Below are 24808 nucleotides of genomic sequence, written 5' to 3' on the forward strand. Positions count from 1 at the left end.
GAATATAAAATCTGGTGCTGCTTGGTTTATATAAGGGGAAAGACATGAGCAGATATAGGGAAAAATACAAATTTATCACTAGAATTTAAAATTCCAGTAGCAACTGAACTGCCTAATAGTTTACAATTGTAGAAAAAAAGATGATGCATTGGTTGATTCAATATGCAGGTTTTTGTATGCTGGTGAAGGATGGTATGTGTGGCAGTGACACATGACCATATTAAGGAGCAGAATGTATCTGAATGTTGCTAAACACAACTGCAACTGCTGCACAGAATAGGGTTACTAAGCCACTTCCAAATGAAACAGAAGTGGGTCAATTAATCTACTGATTCACAGTAAGAAATATTTACATCTTCTCTGATCTCTGAAGCTACATAGAATTCACTGACACTGTGGCAAACTTCTCCGTACCACTAGAACACTGGCCAGGCTTGGCTTTCCCTGAGCCAGGGCCATCTGTCAGCAACGAGTCACAACCAATGAATGATCCAAACAAAGAGAGGGAGTGGGTGTCTCCACTGTCAGAAAACAAGGGATATGATGTTCCAGTCCAACCTTTTATTTCAGATCTCAAGAATGCAGTTGTGGTAGTTTTGAATAAGTTCCCATGTACCCTCCAATAAACCTTTTACCTCCTAAATCTCATAGGATTGCTCTAGCCAACACACTGAACTAACCATTAAGCAATTCCATTTTGGAGTATATAATTTAAGTGGAAAGAGAAATGCTGCCCTTTGTTCAGCTTCAGTCCTGAAGCCGTGCATGCACAGCAGGGCTGGCTCTGTAACTGTGACTGATAGCAGTGTTGCTGTTCTCTGTAGAACCTATGATTTTTGGGAAAAACCTGCTATTTTATATTCCATTCAGATTGATGGAAACACCATCAATCAATAGCAAAATTTACTTCTAGCCTAAGAAATATTTCTATCTGATTTGCATCAGACAGTATCATACAAATAAGGCCATTTAAATGAAGTGCTGGTCTCCAGAAGCTTCTTTCCTTTATTCTGATCAAATTTTTTATTGTTACTTTTTTAGTGTCCAATTCTGAAAAACAAAATTTTCACTGAATTCACCATTAAGTCACAAAATATCCATGTAAATATTCAAAAACCTTCATATTAAAACAGGAAAGCAAGCAAAGGACTATAATTTCAAAATGCGCATGAATTCTGAAGTGTGTGCTACTGTCCATAAGAGTTGTCCATAGTTCCTGAAAGATCGACTGTGACTTTTCCACAGCTGAAGACCAGACTGCTAATTTGCTAATTTTCTTCCTGAGAGCAGGTACAGCACTTGACACTCATCATTCTGCTGTCTTTGTTTACCTAAATGGGAAAGTAGATACCAATGAAGAACTGCCTGTCCTGAGATGTGGAAGCTGGAGCTGCTGTGCCAGAAGCTGGCACTGCTGTTGATGCTGCCTCACCAGCTGGCCCTGTCAGAGCTTTATCAACAGAGAAGGGGCTAGAAAAGTTCCAAACCTCACTGGTCTTCCATGCAGCACCTAAAATATTTATTAGCAACACGAATGCTGCAATTTTACTTAAAAGACTCACTGAGCCAGTGATAACCTCTCCTTTAAGCACACGCCTTTAAGGGACCTTTGACGATATGAAGGGCACTGTGACAGCTGTAAATTGAAGCAGCTTACCAAAGACAGAGCTTATTTTTAACATTGTTTGCCTCTAGATTAACCAGAGACTTTTTGTACAACCTTCTACATTCCTAAATCCAGAGGTACTTGGGAAAAAGGGCCATGTAACAAAAACTTGCACGCCATAATTCAGGTTATGTTAGCAAGGAAGAAGCATGAGGTATGCACACTGTTACAGGGACAGAGCAGCACATGCACAACTTAAAGGTAACAGAGAGCTTCAGGACTACTACTACAACTAAACCAGAAAACTATTTTGGAGATGAAGGAGAAGGTTTGAAGTACAAAAATTGTATTTTTTTTTTTTTTTTAAACTTGAACCTCAGACTGACCAAAGCCTGCTCACACAGCAGACCTGAAGATTCAGTTATAAAGCTGGGCACGAATGAAACCTGTCTCCAGTCACTAAAGATGGAAAACAGATTTTTGAATGTAGCCACCAAAGTAAATTCTTCTATCTTTACACAAAAAGCAAATTCTGTAAGCTGGGGTTTAGGAGTGCTTCTCGTTCGAGTGAGCAGTGCCAAGATCTGGAGGAAAACCAAGTGGCAGATTTTTTGTGAGCTGGTTGTCAGCTGCAAGGTTAAAACTCTCTGCACAGGAAGCACAGTTGAGGAGGGATTATTTCAAGCACCTGGAACAAACTCCCACAAGAAGCAATAAACACTTTAAATGTAATCTTCTTTTCCTAACACACTTTGGCCTTTGCTAACAAATATAGCACATATATGTATACACATATGGAGTTAGAATAACAAACTGCATTTGACAGTGAGTCCTTGCTTATTGAAATCTGGGACAGTGTTCACATGCAATAACTACAATGAACACCATAGTAAATATATTTATTGACTCGGCAAAATTAGAAATTTATAGCAGTATTGTGGAGTAGATTACAACACTTAAGATATTAAATAACATTATTACTTTTTGATAACAAGGTCTAGATTAAGCATATTATTCTTGTGATAGTTTTAAGGAACAGATCAACTGCATTTCTTGTACAAATGTTATGAAAAACAATAAAGTTGGAGAAAGGGCATTGTGTTTAGTGCAAAACTAACATTCAAAACTGAAAAACAGTGCAAAAAGCACTACTGAAAATTTTACAGTAAGCCAGTAGTTCTCACAGTTTGCTAATAAACCCACATGAAATATTTTCACTTTTTGAGTGTGTTAGGCCTTGTTTTGAATTCATATTATTGCTTCACCAGTAGCTGTTTCCAGAGAGGAGGTTTCTAAAGATAGAGACCTCCACCTATAAAAAGAATTTGTTATGTTCTTTGGTAAGCAATGATAATTTGTCCAGAATTATCATTACCGGATTCTTTGAACTACTAAACTGCCCCTACCTAATGGAATTGTTAAAAACTGTATTTTAAATATGTGCTGATACAAGTTAAGAGCTGTTTTGAGAGTATGACTTGGGTTCTTCCCAAACACAACAGTCAAAGCAGCTACAATAAAAAGTGCAGAAGAAAATTATTAAAGATTTCAGTTTTACAGTTTGAAACTGACTATGCTGGCAAGCAATTTTCTCTTAACCTTAAAAGAAAAGCTAAATTACTGTACCAGAAACTTGTACTGAAAGTATCTTCCAGTACATCTTTCGACCATAATGCAAAGACTGCACAAATCAAATGACATCAGTAAAATAAAAGGGTAAGAACTAGAAGTAGTTCTCTTACACTAAGGCTCTTTGTCTGTGGTCCTGAAAGGCAGTTCTGCTCTTTTGAATTTTGTTAAATAAAGATATTCTGGCTTTCAAGAAGAACATAACTCCTAAAGACAGACTTGACCTTTTCTCAGAGCTATTGCCTTGCTTACTGTATCAGAAACTTACATATAAGAACTTGAAAATGCCACACTTTTCAGCCAGTTCTGTCACATACGATAGCTAGTACTGCAATAAAAATGCAATAACAGTGAAACTGACCTCCACCAAAAACACAGTAGGTTTTAAGTTTTATTTCTGAAATGCTGATATACACTGTATTAATTACAGATTTTTTTAAAAAGTTATCATATTAATGAAATGGGTTTAAGTTTTAATATAAGGACAAAGATATGAAGATATCTGAATGTTGTAACAATTCTCTGTTGTCACGTTTCCATCCAGGTAATGGTGTTTCAGTTTTATTTCTGGCCAAGTTGGGACAGCTAAACATGAAGAGAAAAAAGTCATTAGATTGCTAATCTTATTCTTTCAATAAATATCAAACAAATATCCAGTTCATACAGCAAATATTTCTGTCTTATATGCTTTGTTTGTCTCTGAGAACCAAACATCTTCTGGTGATAGAATATTTAATTCATAACCTCAGAGGAGAAGGCCCGAGCTTCAAATTTTCATGAATGCATCTCATGAAGTAAAGGCCCAGTGTGCACAGTCAAGACAAAAAAAAAAAATTAAGCTGAATGAGGAGGTAAAAGCCAGCAAGTGCCATTTGTCTCCTTGAAGTGCAACAAGAATTAATTTAGTTCTCTAAAATGTAGTTTTGAATAACAACTTACTCTCATCTTAGTAGCAGGTAAAATCATAGGTGGTGACAGCTACTGAAGGGCTGATGTTTGCTGACCACCATGAATAACTTTTATTTTGTATTTGTATTGGAATGAGGCATAGAGAAGTAATGATGTTTTTAACAGCACTAAAAGACAGAGTTTAGTACAGGTACGGATACCAAGCTCCCACCAGGCAAGTACTTTTATATCTATATATCTGTAGATATTTATAAACCAGGACAAAGGTTTAACCATCTTGTAAATTGAAAAAGTTGCAAGAAAACCCTGGACAGAGATGGTGTTTGTGGAAGTTCCAAGAACTGACTCAATTTTTTTTCAGTAGGATTAAGACAATTATTATGAACTTGTTTACCTGCATTACCTGTGTGAACTCACATTGATAACACGCCTTCAACTGCTAATTAAAAATAATGACTTCAAAACCGCACTTCAAGCAAATAAAAATCAGTAACATGCATTAATCTTTCATAGATTTATTTGAGGTTTTTTTGGTAAAAATCCATGGAGATGTAGAGTTACGTAAATCAACTTACATATAAAGAAGTAATAAATATTATAGAGGTTATCAAAGTTATCTACCTGTTTCATAAACTGTGTGGCATTAAAAAGTTCACTGCAGCCATACAGGACATGTTTGCCTTGTTTACCCTAAAAAAGAAAAATCCATAGGAAATTAATTGTTTAACAGAGTAGTAGAGGATTAACGAGCAGTACTTTTTAAAGCATCTACAAAGGGAAATTACAGGATCTACTACATGATTTTGTACACAACAGTATGCTTGCCTCCTCCTGGAGGCTCTATATGGCTTGCAATTTTGATGACAGATTTTCAGCATGTTGAATTGAACTTGTACAATACATTTATTTTAAGGCACAATCTACCTCAATGACAGTATACATATTTGCTTTTTGACATTGTGAGATAGTCTAGTCTAGCACAGAACTACAAATAATTAGATTTGATAATTCTTCTACAAAAAAATCCTGGAATGTCAAAGCTGAATGAACACTGCTTCCTGTTTCAGAAAGTTTTAAAATACTTTCTCTGTGCTTTCAGGAGCAAACTGGCAAAACAGATAGTGCTTAGAAAAATAAAGCCATGAATAAAAATTCCGTGGTATCTGCTTGCAAGAACAGAGCTGTTGATTTTTCTCTTTTTTATTCTGGAGGAAGACTGATTGAATTTGAGAATAATTAATAAGCTACATCTGTGGAAACAATAGAAAGCCTACCACGTGAAAAAGCAAATTTTGTTGGATAAGACTGTAAGTGCCACCTGGAAGAGGCACGCAGGTGGAAACAGGTGGTGGGAGGGAGAATAAAGGTTCATTAACCTTCCTTGGATTTTCAAGAGCAAAGGGCTAAGTGGAATAAAGGTGAGGAAGTCTTCCCCCTTGGGAAGTCATCTCCCACTGCTCAAGTACACAGTCTGAGTGGAGAAACATACAGCACACTTCAGCTGTGACAACTGTAATGAAAATCCTCTGTTCACAGGTTCCAGAAGGTTCCAGAAGAAGAAAGTATTTTCAACTTCTGACTCTCCATAATATCTAACATTACCATTCCCATAGTTTTCAGTTCCTTCTCTTTGACAAATGACCTCCTGTTTGCCCTCTTATTCCTCTGAAACTTCAGTTTTCTGACACTTTGTATGAAGTGCTGAGTGTTTCAGTGCCCTGTATATACATATACAGCAAACCTCAGCTCTGTCAGCATGCAACTGCAATCAGGTAAGTGAACTAACCTCTAGGGGATGCAGAAGTTTTTTTTCAATAGGAAGTAACAAATAGTCATTCTCTTGGGCATCTTTTGGATTGATATAGTAGCTAAAGAGGCTTTGGGTAGACTAAGGAGCAAGCTAAATGTTTGCCAATATATTCTGCCATAGGCAGATGCCTCACTGAATTAGTTATTTGGGATAGTGATGAGTGCTAAGCAAATCTAAATGATTTCTTTAATTTACATTTCTCTTCCTATCCTTTCTAAAACCAAACTAGCTCTGTTTCAAAATGGCTGCCTGTCAGAGGGAGAAACTCAGCACACATGTTCTGACTTTGCATTCTTCAAAATTTACCTGGACATCAAACTCTCATGTGCTTTGTAGAATAACTGTTTTTCAATTACTAATGCTCCATATCTATTCTTATGTGTGAAAAGCCTCAATCCAGTCTACCAGAGGCAGGAAAACTGTACCATGAACAAGGTTAAGATCAGCAAGAAGGAATGGTGTGCTGCTGCTGTTAAATAATTTATTACCTTCTTCAGAATTTTATTAAGGCTACTTTGGCATTTTTTTAATTCCTGAAAAGTGCTTGAATACCACTCCTGCCTTAGTTATTTTTCTCCATGCACTGAGTTTTGGTATACACGTGTTCAGTTAGTCTGGCCAGTTGGAACCAGAGAAATTAAATCTGTTACACCAGCATTACATAGTTGAGTACGTATTTTCTTACCTGTGTATATGACACCTTGTATGATTTCTACACAGAATTAAATGATGCAGTTTAACAATAATGAGTTTCTATTAACTCAGTAGGGAAAACCCCTAACTGTGGATAAGTAATAAATGCTTAGCTATTGGTGCCCATCTGGTGTTTGTTTTAACAGATTGCACAGTATTTGCATTATGTTGGCTTCTGAAACAACATACTTCATGCTCAAGTAAGATTGTTGTACAATAAAATGCTGTTATCTGGAGGTCTGAGTTTAAACTAACTCCATATTGCAAAACTGCATACAAAAAAGCACTGGGGCATCTCTTCTGCAAGATTTATGAAAACTAGAGAATTCTCAGCAGTTCCTTTCTTTCGAGGTTATGATATGCTACAGCTGCTTCATTTAACACCAGCACACGAAAACTACCAACACAACTCTGAAACTGGTTAATTCAGTTTGCATCTGATGACAGCTTTCAACCATGCTGGTGTGTATGAACACAAAATAAAAGAGAATGCAGTTTATTTACTCAACTCCAAAGGGCAACATGAGCAAAATATCAGAAACAGTAAGTCTTTGTTGGTCTGAATTAATAACCCACAATTTCTACTGATTTCTTACATTCCTTTTTTCCCAGACTCTGTATAGAATAAGGATGTTAAGGCTTTGTCTTCTAAATACTAAATATTACAGAAAACATGTTTCTATCAGTAAGTTAAGGACTACAACTGACAGAAGTACACATACCTTTATGTAGTCAATAAGATTTTGATATTCAATATAGTTGCCTCCTCCAACTACAAACACTATGGCCTAAAAGTCAACAGATATATTATTAGAGTATGCATTCAAGTTTGTAAAATTTCAGTAGTGATATTCCAGATAATTAAACATACAACAAAATCATCGCAATCACACTGCGATCTTATAAGAACTGGATACAGAACCACTGCTTCCTATCTGAAAAAAGATAGCTGAAGTTTTGGTAGGACGCAGAATAGGAAGCTGAGAGCTTTTAACATGTCACTCTTTTCTATTAAGACATACTTGATACATATACAGTTTCAACATGTTCCTTTTTTTGTCCAGAGATATCTCCAATGACCACAGGAAGAGTTAAAATATCTCCACGGATGTTTATTTGGGCCATAAATAAAATAATTCTATCATAAAGAAATACACGTTTTCATCATTTTTTCTCTTCCCACCTACTACTGGTAATAATTTCTAATATTACAGGTAAAAGCCATCAGTATTTTCTGGGCTGTGTTTAAAGGAGAATTAATGTCTAGAAAAAGGAGACTTAATAGCTGTATTATTGTTGTTAACATTCATTATCCAAAATTGCTTGACCATACTACATGAATTTTATATAGACTTGATCTTATTACTGACATTTTTGGTATTACCATCTGTAGGCATATATATATTCAGGATACCACATGGTATTTCTTTTGTTCCTGAGGATAATTAAGATATTTCACGAGAAATCGGAAACACTTGTATATTGCCAAGGCAAATATTTTGCTTATGAAACTTCGTAGTAATAGGTAAGACTTTTCCTATTTGGAAATATTTACATAGAAAAATCATACTGAAAGTTACTGGCATTTGTATGAAATTATAACATCCATTATTTTGCTTTTTTTCCTTTAACTGCAGAGACTCCTTAATACAGTAATTTACATCAATGCTGTTGTTTAAGGCTGGACAAAGGACGAAATCTAGAGAGCATTCTGAAAATCTGGTTAAAAATGAGGGATTTAAATTGCTCACTCAATTATTAGTAAATCCCTGTAACTGCCCTCCGGAAAATTTTCTACTTTTTTTCTCCAGTATTAGTGAATACTAATATAGTCCTATGAAGATGAAAAGCTTCAGAAGAACAGCTAATTATAATTAATACTAGATATAATTACTCTAAGTGCTTTTTTGCAAATAAGACCTCTCATTTTCTTAATCATGATCATCCAAAATGACTGCACTTCAGGATTTATTTATTTTTAACACATGAACATTGAAAGGTAATTTCTACGTGACTTACCTCCTGGAATGGATTTTTATTTCTTGGAACTGAGCTATAAAAAAATACAGCACAGATTTCATTACACATTAATAGAAATATGCAAAATAAGCATCATGTACCCATCATATTTATGGACTACTATGTAATATTAGACAAAAATATAAGATAGAACAATAACCATGTTTCCATTTGTTATGAAAAATCATTCATTCCACAGGACTGAATACATGAGTAAACAGGAATTTTACTTCATAATTTTTAATATTGCTGTTTGAATAATAAGCTTTATGAGAACAATTCTTCCATAGTTTAAAAGCTCTAACTACAGTGCTTTTACCTAGGAGCAAATACAATGAGTTAAAAATGTGATCAGCATTAGCACAACCCATGGCACCTAGAAATCCTACCTCCTGGAATCTTAGCTAGGTAAGCCAGTCAGTTTGCAGTGCCTGCATACACACTTACTGATGCTTCCAAATCTCAAAAACTGCTACAGGCAGCAGGTATGCAGGATCAGAATGATAAAGGGAGGAAGAGGGAAATTACAAGTTTGGGTGGTACAGATTCTTCCATCTGAATACAAGGGCAGGTAGAGGACAAGAAACCTCTTTTCCTGCATCACCTTGAAGCTCCAGGGGAAGGGGAAAGTGAAGAAAAAACTGTGAAGGGTCAGTCTGCTCTCCTGCCCTTTGCTGTGCTGGCCTGCAGCCCCAGAAAGTCAAATACAACTTACGTTCTAAATTAGCTTAAAACTACTGCATTTTCCCCTTAAAATTACCTTTTCCCCTTATTTTAAGACATTTTCTCTGAGTGACCAAGAACAACTGAATCAAAACACATTCCAATGTACCAGAAAAATAGGTTTAAAACATGCTGTGCTGGCCTGCAGCCCCAGAAAGTCAAATACAATTTACATTCTAAAATAGCTTAAAACTACTGCATTTTCCCCTTCAAATTGCCTTTTTCCCTTATTTTAAGACATTTTCTCTGAGCGACGAAGAACAACTGAATCAAAACACATTCTAATGTGTAGGTTTAAAACGGAATGGCCATCTCTAATGTGTTGCTTTGTCTGTCAAGAATAATACAGACTTCCCATAAGCAGAACTGTTACCCCAACTCTCTCATTTTTTGAATATGATACAACAAATCCACACACGTTTTGTGTCATCCTTTCAGAGGACAAAGCCTGTTTATACTTGAGGTAGGCTTTACACAGGATAGAAGGACACTGTTTTCCTAGGATTGAATTACAGCAATGCAGTCACTACTCTATTTAAAACATATTAAGTAGAAATGCCAGTATTTCTTAAAATGGGAGGAGATTAGAAAATAAAATCAGTCACTTTTAAATTAAATCCATTAATTATATTATTTAATATCATTATTTTGTCAAGAAAACTAACATATGCTTTTATTGTCTACAAAATATTTGAAGAGAGAATTAGGTAAACCACTATATGAGTTTTGCTATCATGCCCAAATATGATTTAAGGAACATAACTTGAGCTTACGTAAAACCCCAAACCAGAAATTAAAAACTATTCCCTGTAACGAGTATTACAGCTACACAGAATGCCACATTTATGAACTGCTGTAAATGAATATTTCTACATTGTTTAAAGCAATGTAAGAACTATACAGAAAGGGCCAAAAATTGAAAAAACCCTTCAGCTTGAGTAAAATAAATCTTTGCACTTTTGCACAAAATCTACCAAAAATGCTATAAAAGCATCACAAATCAGTGACAGCTGAAATCAAAATGAAGCATAAAATACTAGTACTTTACTCTTTATATAATTTCAAAGATAATAAAATCTTGAAATTATTAATCTGTAACACTTTTCCATAAACATATATATAATTTGAAATTTATGTCCTCTTACTTGTCATGTTTTAAGAACAAAGTAGAGACAGAATTTTCATGCAAATAACTAAAACCAAGCCTGGATCTATTTTATCCATGCTGATCCTGTAATAAAGTGGTGCAACCAAATGAGATGATTGTTTTTCCACAAGTTTGATGACAGTTATTTTTAGAAGACATATCAAAATTCAGTATCTTCTGTTGCTAGGATATTAGATTAGGTGAGACTATCAGACAATTATTAGATAAAGACAGAAAGCAAAAATCAAGATTTACAAACTTTTGATGTAACTCCTCTTCCTCTTTTTTACTGGCAAAATAAACTATATCCAAGCCTCCCTTCATATACACATGAACATAAAATATGCACCGAACTAAACAAAAGTAAGTGCAGTCAAATTTCAATATTTTTTTCAAACTTATTAACGAATTACTAAAGAAGGGTTGTATTAAAATCAAAATTGTAACTGTTTAAAAAGTGACAAGGAAATTTTGGTGCACTATCCAATGACTATTTAACTTAACAGTGAAAACTCAAAGTTTCTAAGAAACCAAGCAGTACAACTATGAAGAACTCTAACATTTATTATTGCTAAATATTAATACACATTCCTGTGACTAATGTACATGTTAGCACTTATTTTTTTTAGATTTTTTTGCAGTGTTATAAAAATTTATCTGATTGATCCAAGTACCCAGCTATAAATTCCTTCAAGACCAATTGTCTTGACTTAGAATTAATGATCAAAATAATGACTTGTAGTCAGCAAGTAAAATAAAATAGATTTTTTAAGTTAGTCTTTTCAAGGAGTAAAGGGAAAGAAGCAAAACTCACCTGTCACTGCCTCGCAGCATCTTGGGGTCAAAATACCGGTACTCATCTGTCTCCTATTAAAAAGTATGTTTTTATCTCAAAAGATTGGAATTTTGGCTAATGAATTTTTGCTTGCATATATTGCATTAAACATTGTTCAAACCAGTATGATTTCCCATCACATCATTCAACATTAATTGTGGTGTCCACTAGTATTTAAAAAGTTTGTATATAACTGAACCAGTACAGAATAAACAACAGTGAGAAGCTGTGAAGGGTGCTATTGAGCTTTTTATTTCTGGTTCACCTAAAACTGACTATCACACACTTTCCAAAAAATACACTGGTTGCATAATAAATCCCAACAGAAAGACAGCATGCAGAAAGAAAAATTGTTACCAGCTTTAGAGGAACACCGATGGTTAGTAACAAACACGAACATTTTCCAGGTTACAGAGATCTGCTATTGATTTAACATTATAAAACAAAACACTTCTGTGGCAATGAGTGCTAAGGACAAGACAGATCAAAATCTGCTACTGTTATGTAACTTATCCTTCTCATGTCATGATTTATGACTACTATTAAACCAAAATTAAGCTCTTGAAGAAGAAATGAGTTCCACAAAAATTTGAGAAGTTTGACTCTCTAAACTACAGAAAAAAAAATTCTTCACACAGAACACTGAGGCACTTCCAATATTTTTACTGGCAACAAGCAGGTTTTTTGCCAATTATTATGGATGAAAAACAAAACTTCTCAGTAACTCCTTCTGACAACTTCTTGGCTTTCTCCTGTTTCTATACCACATTTTCATCCAGGTACTGTGAAGTTTAGTTTGTTGATAAACTGCATACAGTTGATTTTATCTGTGTGCTTACATGCAAAAACCTCTGAATTCTGATGATTCTGTAGAGCAGAAATAATACTTGAGTAGTAGACAAATTATCTAGGGAATTTACTAGAGTTAACATAGCATAACTAACTCTAATATTAAAAAGTATTTAATATACATGTGGTGGTTAAACACACACAAAATAAATCTATTTGCTATTACAAGCTTTTATATAATTACATAAAATAATTCTCTTTTCCTGCAGTTTGGCTTTTAAGAAGAAAATAATTTAGATCTAATTTCCCCCTGAATCTCTGTGAAATGCTTTTATATGCTCCACTGGGAATTTCAACTGCTGGAGTCTGCCAGCATCCATGATTTTGCAGCTTCATACCAGAAAGTGGTATAGTGACTCTGGGGCAAAGAGAGAGCTGGGACTGGAGAGATACTGACAGAATAAAACTCAGGGGCATTTGAAAAGCCTTTACCTGGTATAAAAAGATTCACCTTCTCTGCTTATTAGAGTGAATTACAGATTAATGACAGAACTAAAAATCAAGAGTTAATAAACATATTACAAACATTTATTCCTGAATGCATTATTGCTGTGTTTTTTCACTGTGGGCTTCTGTAAGTAGACACACAGAAAGTGGTAAAGCAACAGAAATGTGATAACATGGGGATTTTCCACTGTTGCTGTTTAAATACACTATTTCTGCTGAAATCAGTGCTGAGGGTGCAGGGAAAAGAAAGCCTAGATGATTTTATTTTCTTTAACAAGTGGCAAGTCTGCCAAGAAAAACAAGTGTATAGCACTTTCCTTAAACACAACTGAATGTGTGATGTCCCTAAGCAACTCTAGCAGAAAAGAAATACTTCTGAATGTATAAACTTAGTTTTCAATATTTAAAATTAAAATGGAAAAAGATCCATGGGAAATGTCATTGTCAGCCTGTATTTGTTCTTCTGCAGAATCTAACAGGACTAATTTGGACTAGAATTTTTCTTTGTAATGCATGAAAGGTATACCTAAGTCTGAAAGGTATCATATCCACTGAAAGGGACAGTATTAACCAAAATACAGTTTCAATAATTTATATTACAAATAAGATCTATCTACTTAAGTCAATACAAATGTACACACTCTACTGACAGAGGCTAAACCACTTTGTAAAGATTCACTTTTCAAAGATTTTCCTCACACAGTAATCAAATAATTTTCTAGAAGACTGTTAGAAGGCTCTCCATAATATGGAGAATATGTTTCTGAATATGTTTTTCAAGAAAAGGTGTAACTATAGCTACACAATCTAGAAAAATGTAAAAAGCTACAAGGTAGTATTATGGCCCATAATGGTTCCTGCTTCCCATATGGTTCCTGCTTCTGAAAAACTTGGACAGCATAGGTGGCATGGACTTCTTTGTCCTTGCCAGGGAGACCAAAGAAACAGCAGAGACAAGCAAAACACAAAGTGATTTACAGACAACCCCACAGAGTTTTGCACAGGATATAATTCTAAATAGGTTCAAGACTGCAACTGACAATAATACACGTGAATTTTTGTGGTACAACTTGTATGTACATTTCATATATTTCCTTTATTGTTGCACTTCATATCTTAAAAATAAATTATTTACATTCATTGTATGTAATTGCTTGACTTCTCAATAATCTGCTCTAATTTTGCATTACACCTTTTATCTGTATGTACATTTCATCCACAATCATCCACTGATTTCTGTGGTTAATAAGATTTCTTGAATTATAAAGGAGACTTTTTCCGTGTTGTAAAAAACTAAAATCTTGAACTTTTTTCCTCTCCCTTTGTGTTTTGCCTGCAGTGCTGTAGTTTTCTATTCTGGGAAATAGAAAAGGATCCCACACATCAGAAGATGAACAGAAGCCACAATGGTGTATTTCCACACATTGACCTTTTCCAGATACAATTTCACTTCTGTTGATAGTACAGCAAGTCTAAACACATTCCACAATGACTCTCTGGCTTGCTTCCTCTGGCTGAAACTTACTCCCAAACTTGCTGTCAGTTTTCATGCAGGTTAGGAGAATCAGTCTTTAGGGATTGCCTGGTCTCCTCTGTCTCAAAAAGTGGGACTCCCTGTTTTGTGCCATGAGTATCAGTCTCTGCCATGGCAGTGGAACAGGAAGCTGCTGACTGACAGATTGGCCCAATTGCTGATTTTTTAAGTGAGAAGATCAATGTTTTCTCCAAATTATCAAAATGCTGCTAGCTGTCTTCTACTAAGTAAAATGTGCAAAAATTAAGTCAGAAAAAAACCTCATATGACTTGTAAACTTTTCTCCATCAACTCCTAAACTTGTAGCCTGAGGAAGCTAATGTTTATTTTTAAAAAAATTGTTTTAATTTTTCACCTTCTTGTAAGTTATCTATAGTTTCAATTGCAGCTTTCTAAGGCAAGTGTTCTGGGTGACCTCTACTGGTTGACTAAATAAAGTTAGCCCTGTACATCTTTTCCAAGTCTTTCAAACAGGAACAACAATCCACTAATGCTGGAAACAGTGTCAATTCCTTTGTTGTTAAGAGAAAGAAAATTATCTGCTAAGAATCATGACATATAACATCTATGAAGTACAGTTAAGAAAATAAAGGATAACTTGCATGTTGATAATATTCATATTTTACCATTATTTTTCCCTCTGTACATACAGTTAATACATGAACCTACTAACTAGGCCTACTTTTAGTTGGAAGTTCTAGCAAATGCCTTAACTGTGTAGCTAGCACATAAGCAATTAAAAAAATTGTAATGTTTAAATTTAAAATATCTGAGTAAACTTTCACAGAAACAAGGCAAGAAGAGGAATTTTCTGACAAAAACCACCTCTGCTCACAAACAGAATGACTGAATCAGTAGTAAAATATTTTCCTCACATAGCAAAGTTTAAATATGTGGGAAATATAATCTTCCCTAATACAACTCTCTCAAAATATTTCACTTCTGAAGCTGTGCTCTTTAAAAAAAACAAACACTTTGATGCAAAGAAAATTTCAGTCTACAGCTTAATGTAGAAATTTAGGAGCAACAGAAGCTTAGTAAAACACCAGTGTAATAGAAGCTCAGAATAGGAAAAATCTAAAAAATATTAGTTCCAATGAGACAAAATGAATTGTCATTGCTTAGACTATTTTAATGAAAGAGGTCTTATTCAATAGTTATGAAAATGGTGCTATTCTTGAAATACAGCATGATTTGATTTTTTCTATCATGAAAAAAATTACCGTTAGCATATTACATATCACAGCCTCAAGATTTCATTTGCTCTGCCTCTCTCTGTATGAAGGCAATTGTACTCACAGGGTTTGACTTCATCTCCATGAGGTTGTCCAAAATACGTGTGACTGGCAGATTCTGTAAAACATAACATGAAATTGATGGAATGCTGAAAAGCTCATTAAGAACTATTCCCAGGCACATTATTACTGGAAGAGTTTACAGAGCATCTGAAATACTATTTTAAACAGTTTTCCTCTTATGCTAAGAAGTGGGTAAAAAAATCAACCCTGGCAACAAATTTTTGGATGACCTGCAAAGGAATAAACTGAGGTGAAATTCAAGATTACTGTTCCTTATTTAACACAGAAAATGTCAGCTGGGACAAAAGACCTGAATATTAAGGAGTTAAACTACTTCAGTTATAATAAACTGAGGGTGAGTTTACATAGCAACAGGATTGGAAGCAAGTCTTGTTGACAGGATGTATCAGAAGAGGACATTCCAAAGGATGATCTACATATTACACTGGAAAACTGATGTGAATCCTGATGTGAATTACTGAAGGAAAAATCAAAAGTTAGCTTTAATAGAAATACCACAGACCTACATTAGGCTTACAAAAATGAGGAAGAAAAGCTTCTCATCTGGCTACCCTAAAATACCTGGAGAAGAAATTAAAAGCCAGAAAGGCACATCCTGAAAACAAAGCAAATTGTTTGCTTTGTTTTTAATATTATTCTGCACAAGATTGGCTTGCAAAATATTGCAAGCCCATCTTGTGCAGAATAATATTAACTCTTTAAAGCCACACATTTAAACAAATTACAAAATGTGTTTAATACAAGGAGAGGAGGAATTCTCCTGGAGACTATACTTGTTTTCTATTATTATAAGTAACAGCTTATCTGAAGATTTCTCTATAACATATAACACACATGCAAGGTGTATTATTTAAATTTTCCTCTATCACATTTCATGATATACCACTGAGTTGTAACTCTGCAATACAGCTTATCATTGTAGTCATAGTGAAATTCCTGCAGAATTAACTTCATTAACTGCCCTACAAACCTGAGACCCCAATTTTAAACTTTTCTGTGATAGCAAATACCTTTCATGTATAAATTATGTGTATAACACGCTGAATAAACAAACAATGACAATGATAAGATCAAGTAGGTCAAAAAGATAAATCTTTAGTTAAGACTTCATTTTATTTAGTTCTGATATGTTATATTTCTCATTTTGAATTCTGACTCTTCAACTGAATTATAGTATTATGAATGATCTTGTTTTTTCAGAAATCTTGATGTGAAAATACTACAGAATTAAGATTTTAAACCGTAAATAAATATTTATTTATTGCCATCTGACAAAAGTACATGTTGAGAAAATAATGTATTCTCTGTAGAGAAGGTGGTTTCTGGGAACCACAATTCAACATTCCAACTATGAGTTATACAACCAGTTTCTTTTTTTTGTTGTTGTTGTTGCTGTTTGTTTTCTTTGGGAGGATGTATATTTACATGCAAGTTATGCTCAGAAATATTTTACAAAGTTCAGTGAATAGGTGGAGGTCCTGTCATTATAAACATATTTGTTTGAATAGTAAGTAAACAGAGAACTAACACTTTCAGCCTTTTAATCACTCTGAAATAAATTAACTTAATGCATGTAGTTTTAAGTAAAGATACAAATACTTATATTTTTTGTTTATTTGTTGTTTGAAGGTCTAGTCTACTTTGAGTATTCTACAGCTGTTCTTTTTATAATGCTGAAATCACTCTTAATTGCTACAAAGAGGTCTTCAAAGAAAATGGGAATTATTTGTTACTTATTTGATACCTGGAAGTTACAAAGTGATAGATCTATCCACAAGCAGAGATTTATGTTTACTTTTTTCACTGTACAATGAATTTTATTAATATGACAAAGGTACTGAAATTTGTTTTTCCAAATGTTCACAATACTCATGACAGACTTTTTAATTGTTTTTTTTTTTAAACTTACTTGTTGCTTCAGTACCAAGTTCTTCACTCCTTCCATTACAAACTGTGATCCTGTATTCATAACACGTGAAAACAGACTGAAAAAAACAATATAAAGATGATGTAAAAGATCTTTTTGTTTTTCATTTATATTCTTAAGCTTTATACTGACATCCAATTTCCAATGAAGTCAATAGGACCTAAGTACCAAGTAATTCAATTTGTCATAAAATATATTCTTCATATCACATTGCAGTCAACTGTATGGGAATACACTTGTAATCCACTAGACAGGTCCTCACCTATCAATGGGAGCCTTGGATTCTAGTCTTTAATCCACTGGACAGTTTATTTTACAATTTCAGTAACGTAAGGATTTGAGTGCTCCTTTCAAGTGGGTATCCTAAAGACCATGGTTAACAGAGAGGCTGAGCATCTCCAACAAACCAATGAGTGATTTTCCCAAGTGAAACAGCACCAGCATTCTCTCTAACCATACTGTGCCACAGATTCCTTACAACAGTGACAGGGCATTCCTGAAAGTAAAGCTGGTAATAAGGACTGAAATCCTCTGCAGATGGAAAGACCCTAGTCCTATATCCTGTATGGGATATATGCAACCTTAGCACAGTCATCTTTTTTTTCTCGCATCTTGAAATAAATAACTACACCTTTCAACAAGCAGTCAGACACCCAGTCCAGGACATTCCAGTGTGTTCTTCCACCCCGACAGTGTCCAAACCCAGGAGAGAAATGATTTTGAATATAAAGGGCTGTTTTTATCTTCTGCCATTGACTACTTAGGGCTCAAAGTGATAGCTGTCACAGATCAGTTCCTGCTGCTGAATTCCTCTCCTGTGAGATTGCATTTAATGTGCAGGTGCAGAGAGCACTGAGTTTAAGATAATTTGTGAATTTAGCCACAGATCCTTTTATTTTCCTCTTTGTGTGTACTATGCACTGTTAAGGGGAGATGAGTGCTTGTAATTGTCTGTAATTTAAAAATTTTACAAACAGGGAGATGTTTTGTTCCAGGCCCTTTATAACACTAACCACAATTTCAGCACTACTAAAACAGGATAAAAGAACCCGAAGGCTTACAAAAAATTAATCAAAAGCATACCCCAAAGGTTTAGGTGTAGCATTTCCGTAGCTGGTTGGAGCTGAAGCCATCTTAGTGAAAGCTCTGTGAAAGCAGGGATAGAAATCAAGTATTTATCTCAGGCACATACTTCTGTAGAATGTTCCATTCTAGTAATCTGAAAGCAAAAAAACTTCTGCATTTTGAACTCTTTCAGGAAGTAACTATTTATTATGTGTATCCCTCTTGCCTACAAATACAATAGGAATTAGATTTTATAGGTAAAAGACAATTTAATTTAATTTAAATAACATGTAAAACTACAATAACTGATATCCAGCATGACTCTTTGGTATGAACTAAAAAAAACTTTGGAGTCTGAACTAGCACAACCTTTCAACTAATTCAATAAGCTGTTTCTGTCCTGGATCATTAAGGGCACTATTACATGTCGTGTTCTATAGTGTTCTGGCACTATGAAGCTTACTTTTAAAATAAGATTTGCATGTGTTACCGTAACAATGACAGTAAAAACTGATACCAAATGAATATATAAAGATAATTTACAATTTAAGAGAAGTAACACATAATTTCTGAACACAATGCTGGGTTCTATATTAACCAGTTAGCCTTACATAGGAGAAATTACTTACTTCCATTGTTTTATGTAGCTCAAAGGAGCGAGATTACAACCTGCATCCATCAATGCTTTTTTATACTGCTCCAAGTCAATCTGAAATCATAAGGTGGGGAATTATAAAAGGTTGAAGTTACTCTTAACTCCATGTACAAAGACAAGATATCCTTATCTAAATATTAAATAGGCGGTGTAAAGTTATAGCATTGACCCCGGTTAAAAAGTAATTACGAATCTTAACCCCATTTCCTACCAACTACGGAAATGCAACTTGAAATTAAATTTGTCATGAGCAGATCCCATTAAACTGAACAGTATTTGTAGAATTAAATCCTGTGCACTTTCAGATATGGAACAGTCTTTATACTAGCACCAACAGAATGCTGGTTTCTGTACAATGTCAAAACAGTAAATAATAAACAAAGAGGAACTAATATATATTAATACAAATACTTTCTATTTGCCTAACCAAACATCTTTTCCATCAGATAATGTTTCTACAGTGTAAGAATTTTCCTTGAAATTAATCATCCTAATTTCAAAAGAAATATGAAGAAACTGTCTCCTGAATTATTCAGATATTGGCAGTTGCATTTTTCCTTAATTCATCTCCAAGTCAACTGACTCAATCATTCTTGAATATACGAAGATGAAGTGAAACCAGTCCTATTTTTGTTTTGCTTTACCTACTTCTTTGAGCAGTGGAGCAGAGTAATAGAAAACATGCTTAGATGTGTCTTGCAGTAACTCTGATCTAAATATGTCTCAACATAATGTTCCCTCTTACTAGTCATTCATATTCTTTGAAACGGTGGCTAAATCTGTGAGCACATTTCCTGACAATACGACAAAATTTCTTTACAGTTTTAAAATTTCATGGGCATTTCATACTTCCCTTTGCAAAGAAACAGAACGATCTACTTAGTGCTGAAATGAAAATCCTTTGTGGTAAAATCTGGTGTTGGAAGCTGTAAAGAACATAGGTACCTCTGAAGGTGCCTGAGCTGAGCTTATGTAATAGATGAGAAATAATCGCATTTTGTCTTCAGGAGTTCCTGCTGCAGTAAAAGAAAAAAAAAAAATTATAAACTACAATTGTAACTATGCTGCTGCATTAACTGCTCTTCAGCAGCCATACATATGTACATGCAGATCTCTAGTTATGACAATAAATGTTATTGATAACCATGGCCTTCTTCCATGTATAAAATGGTAGAAAGACATACAGCAACTTTATTAAGAGTTGGGTTAGATGTGCTCATTCTTTCTGCAAGTTTTACACTTCCCCCTTTTGTCTGTACTAAATATTATTCTTCATATAACATATAAATAAATTATGTAGAGAAATTATGACTTATTTTATGCAGAGATTGCAAACATTATCTGGAAGTAGGTCCATGAAAAAGCAGACTAAAGAAAAATCTTAGAAGTAATAACCACAGCATATTATTTTTTAGCTCTACAACTTGCTTACACAGCTCCATGGTTCACTGTACTGAAATACTCAAGGACTGCAAAAGCACTTATACGAACCTCTGTTCAGGGAAAAAACCCCTGAACTTCCAACTTGCCTTCAGAAAGGATTTCCTCTCTTAAATCCTTTTTTGTTGGAGAAAAACACTTCCCATTCTTGGGAAGCATTATTCATGTGCAATCAAAATTCATCTCTCCAGATCAAAAGGTTGATGTAGCCACTACTTAGACTATAAGCTACTACATCAGATTTTAAACACATTTTTTTTTTATTTTTCTAGACGAGAATCACTGTTAATAAAGACCATAGTTTCAAATGAAGTTTTCAGAACAACTTCTCAAAACAAACTTTTCAAATTAAAATTCATTATAAAAGCCTGATACTTTTAGTACAATATTTTATAAGACTGCACTTTCTTGTATTTGAGGGTAAGAAAATTACTTTTTTTCCTATTTTTCTTTTTTTGTATTGTTTGTTTTGGGTTGTTTTCCCCTACTATGGAATGCGGATTAAGGCAGCAGGAGACCATCTGATCTAATCTGCAACTTTTATTTATAAGTGAGCATATATTTAGTCTGGCAGAAGTTAAGAGTAAGTGCTGTCATAATGAGCATTTATGACTTGGTACAATCTTCTCTGAAAAGCAGGTTTTACTAAACTTTACCAAATACTAGTAAGTCAGAAGATCAAGAACTGAAGAAACTTTGTATTATCAAAACCAAAAGCCAGCTTTCAAAGTAGAGATCCACCTGGAATTCACTTGGGTACAAAAAGCTGTGATGAACAGCTGTAAGACAGGTCAATTGACTGTCAAATATTCAAAATATTCTTTTTTCTAGACTACAATCTGTGACAGCACAGAGAGGCAAACTGCTCAACATTCTGAAGAAAACCTAACTTGGTGAACCTAGAATGGACCAATTTTATATTCAGTTGAAAAACCAGCAGGCAGCCCCTAGCTCCCATTTTATCCCTACTCCAGGGTAGGGCAATACCCACTAAAATGGGAGGCAGCTAATAGTCCTGAGTGGTAGGTGGGAACATCACAGTAACAAATGGGAGGCTGAAGCCTGCAACTGTTAAGTGGTCACATCTAAGTGCTTTCATCAAGAGCTCTGCAGATCCCATCATCCACAAGACAAATATCCCCACACATAATGCCAATAAACAATCCACCAGAAGCACAGGAAGACTTGATGCATTATTCCTTAAAAATGTTTTCTGATGGTATTTCTCAGTGAATCACATAATAAGAGGATGGACAGTTTAACACGACAGCATGCCTGGAAATAACCACTGTGATTTAACTTAAATCTTTTTCATACATAAACTGAAAACTAGACAATGCATATAAAATGCTAACATAATACTGTGAAAACCTGAATACTTAGCTTATGAAGAAAAATTCTAGCTTGTGAATCTAATCTTTCTCTTGTTAAAACCCAGGAACCTTGCCAATAGGAATGTTGGTAAGATACATCAGGCTTGGAAAACAATTTGCTCTACACTGAACTCTAAAAAGGCATAGCAAATGTGGATTCAGGTAAAAAGTAATTGATCCAGTAGGACATACAAGCTGTTTTCATATCTAAGTTTATGCAAACATAAAAGCTGAAATCAAAACAGTACATGAAATATTAATTCTGAACATGGAAAAGGACTAGTTGGTATTGATGCTTAATGAAAATACAGATTATACATATTCTTATTACCATCAAATAAAAAATGAATGTATGTACTGAATTACAGATTGATGCCTGACATTAGATTTTCTGAAAGTTCATTAGTTTCTAGACTTGACCCATTATGAGATCTTTAAAATTTTAGCTCAGATTTCTACCAACTGGGCACTATTTCTCCTACTGCCTTTTGATTATATAGCACGGACACTATTAAAAGATTTTTGCAGAAAGCCAACAGGATGTATATATACTCTTTTTATAAATATGAATCATGATACAAACTCCAAGCAGGCATTAAGCTCAGTATGTAGCTGTAAGACTACACACATAATCATGCATCATGCAGTAACAAACCATTTTCTTAAAGAGCACACTGGAAAAAGAGCAGGAACCCTGGGTCGCTAAATGCTTGAGGTTTGCCAACATAATTGCCAGTATGCAGACAAGTCAGAGATCATAATTTAAGTTTTGCAGTTTTGCTCTACACATTATTTTCTTCCAGCCAACTGGTATCAGATCATACTAAAATCTGTCAGAGGGTTTTGACACACATCAGGTTGTGACAGATTGAAAGAAGAATTGATGCTGGAATAGTACAAAAAGCTGAGAAGTCATTTGGGTCAGCCTTTCAGAGAAACACCCCATGACTCCTGCTAATAGAGAACCCGAGCACCCCTGGTGTGCAATGCTCTGATATGTATGACCCATATCTGACACAGAAGCTGGGATGCATTGCTTGTGCTCTTACATGATGAAAACAGACATGGCACAGCTGAATCAGGACATGCAAAGCTTCAGGTGAGTCCCAGTGAACTGGCCAATTCACATCTTGTGTCCCTTCTCTCCACTTGTTCCATTCATCTCTTTCCTCACACAAGCAGGAGCTACATTACAGTCCCTTGATCTGATCAAATTCTATGGTGTTTGTGAGGTAGGTATATGTTATAAAATGTGCAGGAGGATTTTAAAGAATTAGTATTGCTCATACCACAGAATGCCATGCTATACTACTAAATACTGGAACAGCACAAAAAATAAAATATATTGAACTTCAAAAATAAGAGGTTAGGATAGGATTTTAGTAGAGCTGCAGAAGTAGCTAATATTTTGGATATTACTCAACTGAAGCATTAAACTCTCTAGACTGCTACTGAAGATTAATCAAAAGCTGTTTTCTTTACAAATCTTGCACAGGTTGCTCTTTATTAACCCTGAAATCCAAGCAGGAATAGATTTATTGTATAGCTTAACAAATTTTATACCAAGTTCAGATTTAAAGTACTCACCATCTGGGTCAGAAATCATGTCCAGAAGAGATTTGTCCAGAGTGGATTTGCTCATTATTTTTTCCTCATATTCAAAATACACATCCAGCTTTCGACTCTGTTTAAGAGTAATGTTAGGGTTAACATCTTAGAATTATGAAAGAATATTTATTTTCTCTTTCAAGAGGTATGTAGTTTAAGTTATAAATACAGCTTTAAAAATTTTATTTTTAAATAAATTATCAGTAAAAGGAACTAATGCTTGCATTATAATATGCTTTTATTAACTCTCAGTGAGTTGATTTGTATTTAATTATCCTATTAAAAGTGAAAAGGCAAGTTAAGCAAGGGGTGTCTGCTGTGAATATTGAACTGGAAGAGAAGCTTTGTTTTCAACTATGGTTTGCCACAGCTGAAAACTACATGCCATCATACACATTGCTATGTTGTAAAAGGAAAAAATAATGGTCAAGTGAATATTATGTCCAATTTATTCTGAACCTCCAGGCTCTCAGACCACAAGACAATTATTCAATGAAGATAAATATGGAAAATTCCTTTATACATTAAGGCATCATCCTGAAGAAACGTTGGCAACTGCCAACTTAGGCTGGTATGGAAATACTACCTCAGATCAAAGGCTTGCCATAATTCACTCACACCAAAGATGGAGAAGTTTATAATTAGATTATCTTGTTAACACTGGAAAAGAAGTCTCTCATTATACATTGACACATCTAGATGTTGTGAAAATCCTTTTTAGGGAGGATGGCACAGGGACTATACAAAATTATTGAGCAAAAGCTTTACGGAAGACATCACATGGCCATGCAAGTAATGACTGCATTGCAGCACATCTGCACAAACAGAGAAGCTTTGCACTTATTGATCATAATCTTACAAGCTGAAAATAGAAAAATGAACTCCAGAACTTATTTTAAAATGTTCCATTACAATGCAGAACATTATGTGTGTTTGAACATTAAAATGTAGCATCACAACCAATGTTACAGCTACTCAGCTTACAAAACCTTAGTATCTGGTAACTAACTAAATCCTGATGTTTGAACACATTCAGCCATGTATTGGCTCCAACAGGAGACTGGCAGAGTGGATCTCCATCTTGCTGCTTTGGAAGTGTGTCTGGTCCACACCTGACACATTGCTGCTGTGAGACTGAAATGATATAGCCAGAGTGAGCAAGAGTCACCCTGCTTTTCTTGGGTTAAATGATTTGAGAAATTTTGCCTGATAATGCCAAA

General features: G+C 34.6%; 1 protein-coding gene across 1 annotated transcript in view; it reads right to left on the minus strand.

Annotated features, from left to right (window-relative positions):
• Positions 1–2491: 2491 nt before the first annotated feature.
• Positions 2492–24808, minus strand: part of SCFD1 (sec1 family domain containing 1) — a 45528-nt gene continuing 23211 nt past the window's right edge. Inside the window, exons 14-24 of the mRNA XM_039705342.1 lie at positions 23568–23664; positions 20113–20183; positions 19142–19221; positions 18531–18593; positions 17430–17505; positions 15501–15554; positions 11351–11403; positions 8667–8700; positions 7370–7435; positions 4766–4834; positions 2492–3820 (exon numbers count right to left, since the gene is read on the minus strand). Of these exons, the coding sequence (XP_039561276.1) occupies positions 3797–3820; positions 4766–4834; positions 7370–7435; positions 8667–8700; positions 11351–11403; positions 15501–15554; positions 17430–17505; positions 18531–18593; positions 19142–19221; positions 20113–20183; positions 23568–23664 (687 nt within the window). The 3' untranslated portion in view covers positions 2492–3796. The remainder of the gene's footprint in view (positions 3821–4765; positions 4835–7369; positions 7436–8666; positions 8701–11350; positions 11404–15500; positions 15555–17429; positions 17506–18530; positions 18594–19141; positions 19222–20112; positions 20184–23567; positions 23665–24808) is intronic.

Source organism: Passer montanus, unplaced genomic scaffold (assembly GCF_014805655.1).
Source record: "Passer montanus isolate IOZ18808 unplaced genomic scaffold, ASM1480565v1 scaffold18, whole genome shotgun sequence".
In the NCBI taxonomy this organism is placed as follows: domain Eukaryota; kingdom Metazoa; phylum Chordata; class Aves; order Passeriformes; family Passeridae; genus Passer; species Passer montanus.